The sequence below is a fragment of the Engraulis encrasicolus genome, chromosome 19 (genome assembly GCF_034702125.1).
Source record: "Engraulis encrasicolus isolate BLACKSEA-1 chromosome 19, IST_EnEncr_1.0, whole genome shotgun sequence".
In the NCBI taxonomy this organism is placed as follows: domain Eukaryota; kingdom Metazoa; phylum Chordata; class Actinopteri; order Clupeiformes; family Engraulidae; genus Engraulis; species Engraulis encrasicolus.
The window spans coordinates 18,589,243-18,599,242 of NC_085875.1; the positions used below are offsets into that span (position 1 = coordinate 18,589,243).

Below are 10,000 nucleotides of genomic sequence, written 5' to 3' on the forward strand. Positions count from 1 at the left end.
AGCGCCGAGAGGAGGGCACAGAGGACTGCGGTGGCAATTGTGTATGCTAGGATATCAGAGGCAGATGCTGGCTAATTTATTTTTATTATACTGATGGGGGCAGTGGTGGTGGCTGCTGGGCCGCTGACAGCTTTGGCCGGGCTCAGGACAAATTGATTTGAATGGGCCCCAAAGCCAATACATACAATACATTTTGGATCCAATTTTGGGCCCCCTCTCTTCCTGGGCTCGGGACGAGTGAGCCCTTTGTCCCCCCAATGTCTATACACTCACACTGCCCAATGGCTAGACCTCTCTGGATGTGAACGCAGAATACGAGTGGTGTGTATCTTTTTTGTCGATCTTCCCATGTGGAAAGCAGGCATTGTCCTTGAAGACACATCTGGCTGTCATTGGGTGGGCTTAGAATAGGATCTTCCCTGATGGAAGTTTTAAAACTGTGCTGTTGGTTGTCTTATGTGAATCACCCAGGCCAATCAATTTCACCTGCCTACACTGCTTTTGGCCAATGGGGAATGGCATGTGTCTCTCTCTGATATAGCCAATGCATCTGCTAGCACAAACAACAAATTCCTTATGAATTCACTGGTGTTGGACACCGGGCTGTCCCTGTAGATGCAGTTTAAACTTCATAATTCATGATGTTCTGCCAGTGGAACACTGTAATAATCATTGAAAACACTTAACTGCAGAAGTATTACACTACTACTCTACGACATTACACTGGCCTAAGTAATACCCATGCCTGGCATGCCATGTTTAAAAGATTTTACAGTACCGAACAGTTCACAGCAATTCATTTCCTATCCTTAACCTCTCTTGTTGTGTTTTGTCCCTCTGTTCTCTTTGTGGCTCAGAAAAGACTGCATCAGAAAGGACTGCCACAGAAATTACATGTATTGCTTTATGGGATACTTTGAAGCACATGGAGCACAATTTTCTCATGCCAAAATATGCAGCATCGGTCCAATGGTAGGAAGCAGCTTTTAGCAAAGAATGATTTTGCTCAGTTTGTGTTGTGAAATAGCCGATGGAAAATGGGAAAACCAAAACCAACTTACTGATGATAGAAGTTTATTTAATAAAATACATTTATGATTAAATCTCTATACTTTGTAGATTATTTTGCCAGAAATGTACAGATTTTGCTATTCCTGTACCATGCAATTTGAGTGAACTGTAAATATCGGCTATTGATTACAACCTTGCCCAGCTGGAAGCACATGGAACAAGTGGGAATCTAGACAATCCAAACCTAAAGTGATGTATGTCTGTGTCTGTGTGGTTGTATGTGTGTGTTGGTGTGTAAAAAGGCCTCTTTTATTGCACATACAGTAATTAACAAGCCAAACATTCAAATGGATTATATTTGCTTTGCATTTATTAAACCAAGAAAGCCTGAAAATATAAGTAGAGATATTTGTTGGTCTTGGCTGTGTCTGACTGTGGCTGTGCGCATGTGTACATGCACTGTGAGCATATGTGCGCATACGTGCTCTTGCATGTGTATTTATGTATGTAACAAGTGGTGTGGGGAGAGAGCAGTGAGCTGAAGTCTGAGTGTGTCAAAGCAACAGCACACAAAGAACCAGAAAGAGAGTGTGAGTGTGAGAGAGAGAAAGAGGGAAAAAAGAAAGAAGGATAAAAAGGAAGAAGGAAGGGTAGAGGGAGGGCCTTTTGATATCCTGTGTGCATGCACGGTGTCGGTACACAATCTCTAGTGCATGTAAAAGTTTTTCCTCTCGGCTTTGAGCGGCGCCGGGCTCTTTTGCTTTGTTTCTGTGTCGTGCCCGGATCCCCCTTCTGAATAATACATCGTCCTCTCTCTTGCTGCAAAGTACAAGCAATAAATTAATGTGGGTTTGTAAGGCAGCTGGCTGTCACCCTGCATTCTCCCCCAAACCAAATAGATTCCTCTTATCTCAGCAACACTTTTTTGAGTTCATTTGTTTGGTTTGTACGTGCGTGCGCGCATGAGGTAGGCTTACGCCTTTAGTCCGTGTCGGTCACCTTTTCTTGTGCATACCTTGCCCACCTACTAACTCCAACCGTCACACAGGGAATGGTAAATAAAGTCATTTTAGTACAAAAATAGCCAAAAGGAAGAACTCTCAAATTGTATTTTCTTTGTGATGTAAAGCTCTACTTTTCATGTTGAGCACCTCCCCAACCAAACCTAAGCGATTGGCAAAAAAAAGTTAAATTTCCAACTTCAATGGAGTTCAGCCATCCCACACCGACTGTTCGAATGAAATCAGTATGAGGGTGTTGTTAGACCAGGATATTAAATCCCCACCATGTTGATTTCCAGGTATGCTGAGCCTGCTGCAGAAGGCCAAAAGCATTGCCCAATACAACATGTCATGTTTATCCCAAGATCATGTTTTCAATAATTACCTCCGCCAAGGAGGTTATGTTTTTCGCATTGGTTTGTCTGTCTGTTTGTCTGTCTGTCTGTTTGTCAGCAGGATAACTAAATGGACATATTTGGATGAGACTTTGTGTAGTTGTTGGGAATGATCAAAGGAACAAGTGAATTAATTTTGGTGGTGATCCGGATCACAAACCGGAACCAGGAATTTTTAAAACAGCTTCCTTGGCGGAGGTCTGCACTTTCTGAGTGCCTTTACACAATATAGATTTGGCCAGTGTTGCCCCCCTGTAGCCCTGGACCTGGGCAACACCCACACACGGCTCCACTTGTGACCCTGTGTTGTTATCTGCAGGTACCCTGACCCTGCTGTAGAGGGGCAAAAGCATCTGCCCATGGGGTCCCAAGTTCCAATCCAGACTGGGTCATTTCCCAACCATACCCCCTTCTCTCTCCCACACTCCATTTCCATTCTTGTCTTCACTTTGCTGTCTAATAAAGGCATGAAAAGCACATTAAATGAATAAATTAGAGAGAGTGAGAGAGGGAGAAAGAAAGACAGACAGAAAGAAAGAAAGAAAGAAAGAAAGAAAGAAAGAAAGAAAGAAAGAAAGAAAGAAAGAAAGAAAGAAAGAAAGAAAGAAAGAAAGAAAGAAAGAAAGAAAGAAAGAAAAAAAGAAAAGAGAAAGGGAAGATCGTTAATTACAGAAGAGATGGACTAATCCCGTGAGACAAATGGTGAATAGGAGCATAATGTATTCATGATCAGAGGCACAGTAGGACGTGATCACCATTTGTTTGATTACATGTAAATGGGCCAGTTGGCTCTTTGGTGACTTCAGATTCACCAAGTGAATGCATTAATGTAGTTGCCTGATTCATTGGGGTTGAGCGTGTTTTTTGTATACGCCTGATTGAGTGGGTGAGAGATCCTATGTGTGTTTGAGTTGAAGTGCATGTGTTCTGATTAGTTACTGTCAGGGCTATAAATTAACTTTTATCCTCACTAGCCAAATTTGGCTAGTATAGATGTTAGTAATCGTACTAGCCAAACATACACTCGCTATCAATCAAAATGGCTAGTAACCTTTTCTAGTACGTTTTCTACTAGCCAAATGGAATTTTCACCAGCATTTGGCCGGTTGGCTGGTGTTACTGTAATTTAGAGCCCTGGGGTGGATTTCTCAAAACCAAAGTTGCTTACTACATTAGCTACTTTGTTGTTTTCAATGCATTTTCCCATTGGCAACTACCAAAGTTGCTAACAGGCTAACAACTTCTCTTTTGAGAAATGCACCCCTGGTTACTGTAAATAATCCTCACACTGTGACGTTGCTGTATCTACAGGTACCCTGAACCTGCTGCAGAGGGCCAAGAGCATTGCTACGGTGGACACGCTGGTGTGGAGCCGCTCTGGCAGCCAGGGACCCAACTGGATCAAGGCCAACTGTGTCATCACGCCCAGCGGCCCCTTCCAGGTCAGTGTGTACTGTACCTGCGTTACTGTGTGTGTATGTGTGCGTGTGTGTGTGTGCGTGTGTGCGTGAGTGAGTGCGTGCATGCATGCGTGCGTGCATGTGAGGATGAGGGTAAGAGAAACAGTGATGATGATGATGATAGCGATGATGATGATGATCTTGGAGATGATGAGTGCGGTGGCAGACATTACTACTACATACACATACACATCAAGAATGCTCTGATTGATTGACCCCTTAATTTGTGGCAATGCTTTGTGCCGTCTGATGGAATGAAGAGTGTTGTGTGTTATTAACATCTAACATCTGGCCACCTGAGTGTGTGCGAACAGCTTGCTTACAGCTGTGAACAGCTGTCTTGCTTTCCTCTTCATCCTGTCAGGTGTGTGTGTGTGTGTGTGTGTGTGTGTGTGTGTGTGTGTGTGTGTGTGCGTGTGCGTGTGCGTGTGTGTGTGTGTGTGCGTGTGCGTGTGTGTGTGTGCGTGTCTGTGTGTCTGTGTGTCTGTGTGTGTGTGTCAGGGTAGGAGGTCAGGTCTCTCATGTGTTCTGATGGGCTGCTGGCTTGAAGACTTCAACTAAAAGATTGTGGTAATGAGTTATTGTGTGTATGGGCTGTGACAGTCTGTGTGTTTATTTTTGTGCTTGTGTGTGTGTGTGTGTGTGTGTGTGTGTGTGTGTGTGTGTGTGTGTGTGTGAGAGAGAGAGAGAGAGAGAGAGAGAGAGAGAGAGAGAGAGAGAGAGAGAGGAAGAGAGAGAGTGAGAGAGAGGAAGAGAGAGAGAGAGATTTAAAAATGCCTTTATTTTAACACTGCTTACTCATAGTACATTCTCACAATACATCCATTACAACCCCCTTATATCCTCATAACCAGCTCCCCACTCTCCCCAACCTCACACAGCAAACCCCACACACACCAAATGCTTGAAAATGTCTCCACATCATTAACCAAATGATAGTACATGAACTCAACCTTGATACGACTTTTGACCAGTCCCAAAAACTCTCCAAGGGGTCCACAGAGGCAAAGGTTCAACATTGTCTTCTTGGGGGTCTGCCAAATGGCCAACTTTGCCACCCCTAGTAGGAAATTAACCAGACAAACCTCCCTCTTGAATTTGACACTGTATTTAGAGAGAGAGAGAGAGAGAGAGAGAGAGAGAGAGAGAGAGAGAGAGAGAGAGAGACAGGAGAGAGAGAGAGAGAGAGAGAGAGAGAGAGAGAGAGAGAGAGAGAGAGTTAGTGTTTTTGTGTTTGCCTTTGTGGTCGATGAGGCATTGAAGAATGGAGAGAGCATGTGTGTAGTTTTGCCTCAGGTGCTTTGTGTATGTGAGAGAGAGAGAGAGAGAGAGAGAGAGAGAGAGAGAGAGAGAGAGAGAGAGAGAGAGAGAGAGAGAGAGAGAGAGAGAGAGAGAGAGAGAGAGAGAGAGAGAGAGACACACACACACAGAGAGAGATACAGAGATACAGAGAAACAGAGATCACATGCAGTGGTCCATCACATACAGTGGTCCATGTGTTTCCCCTGCAAAATGCAGATACTGTAGGCCTATATGAGTAAGATCTGTCCTGATGCTGAGCACCTACGCAGAAGATGGACAAGAAGAATGACTCTCTTAGTATTGAAATAACACTTAAATGGTTGCTTTGCACATCCTCTTCAGCCATGTGTTACTTTTCTGCTCATGGAGAGATAAACTAATGGCTCTTCTCTTGGGAGGTGTATGACTTACTTTGAGTTAACGTGCCTAGTCACTTAACCCCAGGTTTATACTCCCAGCAATGTGACAGTACAGTGCCACAAATTATAAGCATTAATAACCCATCCTTACTGCAGCAGCTGTAACTATGGGTACATTTCTGCACATGTTCTGGGACTGTCAAGTTATTGAACGCTTTTGGAATGATGTCACCCATGTGTTCTATGATTTTACAGAACTGGACTTTGACTTTGGCCCTTGCATACTTTTGCTTAATGATGATTAAATGTATCAGTTCTCTTGGTGTGGAAAAACAAGAGTTGATGTCAGTGTTCACTGCTGCTAAGAAGACTATACTGCCGCAATGGATACACCCAGGCACGAATCTTAGACAGTTTTGCATAGTCTCTTTTCACTATGTACCAGTAGTTTGCTTGAAAAGTACAACTGTGAAGTTTAACAAGGTGAAGGAAACCACTGTAAACACTTGGATGAGCACAGCTGCTGCCCTTAAAGACATTCTATGAACACTTTTGTCTCTTAGAGTTTGCTGCCAGCACAAGTTAAGTTTGTTAAGTTCTATATTTTGTTCATTATTTTATTTCATTTCATTGTATTTTGCGCTTTATCCATAAAGTATCCATCTTGGATATATATGTATGTAAAAAAATGTATGTATGGATATGTATGTAGGCCTATGTTTTAAAAAAAAAGATATATTAAAAAGACAATCACGAAAAGGACACTTCCTAAAGACTCAGTTTCCACATAACAGATGGAGAATGAGGAAGCATTTCTGTGGTGTCATGGTGCCCCGTGATAATGTATGGCATGTTTAACATGCTGGACTGAACTGTAGGCAAGTAGCCCACAGGCCCTGCCAACCAGCAGTCCTACTTGTGCAGTCCAGGAATGACACCAAACTTCAAGCCCCGGGCTGTTTGGCTCCTGTTTGCTTTTTTTTGAGGGTTGTGTGTTCATGGTGTGTGTGCGTGTGTATGTGTGTGTGTGTGTGTATGTGTATGTGTATGTGTATGTGTATGTGTATGTGTATGTGTATGTGTATGTGTATGTGAGTGTGTGTGTGTGTGTGTGTGTGTGTGCGTGTGCGTGTCTGCATCTTGTGTGCGTGCGTGCGTGCGTGCCTGCGTGCATGTGTGTGTGTGTGTGTGTGCGTGCCCGTGCGTGCGTGCATGTGTGCATGTGTGTGTGTGTGCATGCATGCGCATGTTCATGTGTTCGACTGTCTTTTACACTCACGTTGTGTTGCCTACTAACTGTCATCCAAAATCGTGCTTTACATGTAGCCAGAGCCTAATGAAGAGCCCTGGGAGAAGAGAGGAGGGCTGAGGAGAGATGGCCAGAGAGCAGCTCCCACCTCCCAGCTCCTAGCACCCTCCTCTCCTCTCTATGCCAGCTCCATCCCTCCAGTCCCCTCACCTCCTCACCAGCCCAGCCTGCCTCACCTCCCCACCAGCCCTCGTCTCGCCTCCACTCCACTCCCCCACCCCACCTCACACAGCTCCATCCCTCCAGTCCCCTCACCTCCCACACCAGCCCAGCCTGCCTCACCTCCCCACCAGCCCTCGTCTCGCCTCCACTCCTCTCCCCCCACCCCATTCAACTCCAGCCCACCTCACACCAGCTCCATCACTCCACTCCCCTCACCCCAGCCCAGCTTAGTCCTCCCCTCACCTCCCCTCACCCCAGCCCAGCTTAGTCCTCCCCTCACCCCAGCCCAGCTTAGTCCTACCCTCACCTCCCCTCACCCCAGCCCAGCTTAGTCCTACCCTCACCTCCCCTCACCCCAGCCCAGCTTAGTCCTCCCCTCACCTCCCCTCACCCCAGCCCAGCTTAGTCCTCCCCTCACCTCCCCTCACCCCAGCCCAGCTTAGTCCTCCCCTCACCTCCCCTCACCCCAGCCCAGCTTAGTCCTCCCCTCACCCCAGCCCAGCTTAGTCCTACCCTCACCTCCCCTCACCCCAGCCCAGCTTAGTCCTACCCTCACCTCCCCTCACCCCAGCCCAGCTTAGTCCTCCCCTCACCTCCCCAGCCACCTGGAGGGCTCATTACTGACAGGAAGACTCAGCTTCCCCTCCGCTTGTTAAACATTCTGTTCTGCGTGAGAGAGAGTGTGTGTGAGAGAAAGAGAACAAGAGAGAGAGAGAGAGAGAGAGAGGGAGCGTGAGAGAGACAGAGCGTGAGAGAGAGACCTGAGTCACAGGTGCCAGAGTGGACGTGCTGACTTGGTCAGAGGAGGCGAAAGCTGAAAGCTGTCATCAGCATTTACCCTATTCTGTTTATGTGACCTCAGCCCAAAGTCTCAGCATAAAAGCTCTAACAGTATAAAGTAGCTGAGTCGTTTTGTAGTGTAGACACGTGTACCTCAGGTATGGCGCTTGCCTCTTGTCTCCTCCGCTCTTGTCTTCTCTGAATATTACATTGCATTACACATACACTTTCTATACACTTTTGTCCTCAAGTGGCATACTTAAGAAGGCATAAAAAAGGAATAGGTAAACAAAGTGAACAAAAGTGTGAAGTCAAAAGTGCAGCTTGAGTACATGAAAGGGTTGGCATTTTAAAGATGAGTATAGATCAGAAGGAGGATGGGTGGAGAACATCGAGACTGAATACAGTATTAAACTACTATGCATATAACGGCTCCTTTGGTGCTGTGTGACATTTTGGACCTTGGAAAGAACGTGTCACTATTTAGTTGGAAATGTTGCTTATGTTGCTTATTTGTGGTCAACACCAAGCCTTTAAAGACTGGCTCCTAACCAGTCAGTACCTCAGTTATTGGAGAGAGCTGTGGAAGTTTAAGGTGACTATTAACCTCTTAATATGTCTTCATATTGCAATGTTTCTGTCACACAATGCTGAGGTTCATTTTATGGTGTCCTGTGGTGTGACTGCTCTTATAAGGAAAAAAAGTTGTTGTTTTTTATAAATGAAAACACATATTAAAGGGACACTGTGTGAGATTTTTAGTTGTTTATTTCCAGAATTCATGCTGCCCATTCACTAATGTTACCTATTTCATGAATACTTACCACCACCATCAAATTCTAAGTATTTACTATGACTGGAAAAATTGCACTTTTCATACATGAAAAGGGGGATCTTCTCCATGGTCCGCCATTTTGAATTTCCAAAAATAGCCATTTTCAGCTGCAAAAATGACTGTGCTTGGACCAAATTTGGCAATAGGGAGCCTAGTTTCAATGAGCAGCATAATTGCAGTACCTTTTCTGACCATTTCCTGCACATTGTCCCTTTAAGATTAAACACAATATCATTATAAAGTGAGCATTAGCTCAGATGTCAGTCATGTATACAAAATGATTAAAATGGCCATAAAAAAAAAGAAAACATCACGGAAATTGGCAAAAGATGATGTTTGTGCAAATTTTACATTTCCAAAAATTGGTCGATCATGCCTTTCATTTACTATTTGGGTAGGGTGCCTCACAGCTGATGTTGCTTTCAAAAACCATTAAGCTCATGCATTTAGCTCGTGAGGGTAGTTCCGTGAGGGTAGAGAGAGAGGAAATGAGGAAGGGCGAAAGAGAGATTTATTTAGTGGCTATACTCATAGTAATTTGCGCATAAATGCTAGAGTAGCGTGGGGTCATATGAAATAGCTCTGATGTCATTCAGGTAATGGTGCCCACACCATTCCTTGAACACGTCAGACAAAAAATTATTTGGATAGATTATAAACCTACTAACATAAAGTTTATGTAGCTCTTTGTATCTCTTTCTCTCCCTCTCTCCTTCAGATCCTTTCATTTTCTCTCTTGCTGTCTTTTTGCTTATCTCCATTACACATTTTGTTCTCGCAATGTGCTTTCAACAAAATTATTTGCAGTGAAATGAGAAAGAAAGCTATTTATCCGCCGTCATTTTTGCAGCTGTAATCTCCGCATATTTTCAAGAAGGGCACTGAATGGGAAAAAGATTTTAAGTACTGCAGAAGTGGATAATAGTGTGCATTATTTTGTTCCCAGTGAGGATTTTCTATCTGTCTTTCTCTCTCTGGGTCTTCTTTCTTCTTGGTCTTTCGCTGCATCAATCGATGGTAACGACTGAAGCTGTTTCTTGAAATACTGAACGAATACAAAGCAAATGGGATGACTACAGTGCAGTCCTGGTAATGACTAAAGCCGTTCCACCTAACATAAAAACATTCTCTGGATAGAAAGCTTGTTTTATTTACTTCCACTTGCTAACTCCCTTTTCCACCTTCATTCTTTCCTTCTATCTCTTTCTCTTTTTCTTGCTTCCTCTTCTTCACCACTTCACACTATCCTGTCCTCAGTTGTTCGTTGATTGACTCTTACAGTGGAATTGGAAAAGAGAGCTAATGTTTGGTTGGGAGAGAGAGAGAGAGAGAGAGAGAGAGAGAGAGAGACAGACAGACAGACAGACAGAAAGACAGACAGAAAGA

The 10,000-nt window shown here is 44.3% G+C and overlaps 1 protein-coding gene across 1 annotated transcript in view; it reads left to right on the top strand.

Annotated features, from left to right (window-relative positions):
- Nucleotides 1-10,000, top strand: part of LOC134435020 (MAM domain-containing glycosylphosphatidylinositol anchor protein 1) — a 367,713-nt gene that overhangs the window by 331,966 nt on the left and 25,747 nt on the right. The window contains exon 16 of the mRNA XM_063183748.1: nt 3,719-3,849. Coding sequence (XP_063039818.1) covers nt 3,719-3,849 — 131 coding nt within the window. The remainder of the gene's footprint in view (nt 1-3,718; nt 3,850-10,000) is intronic.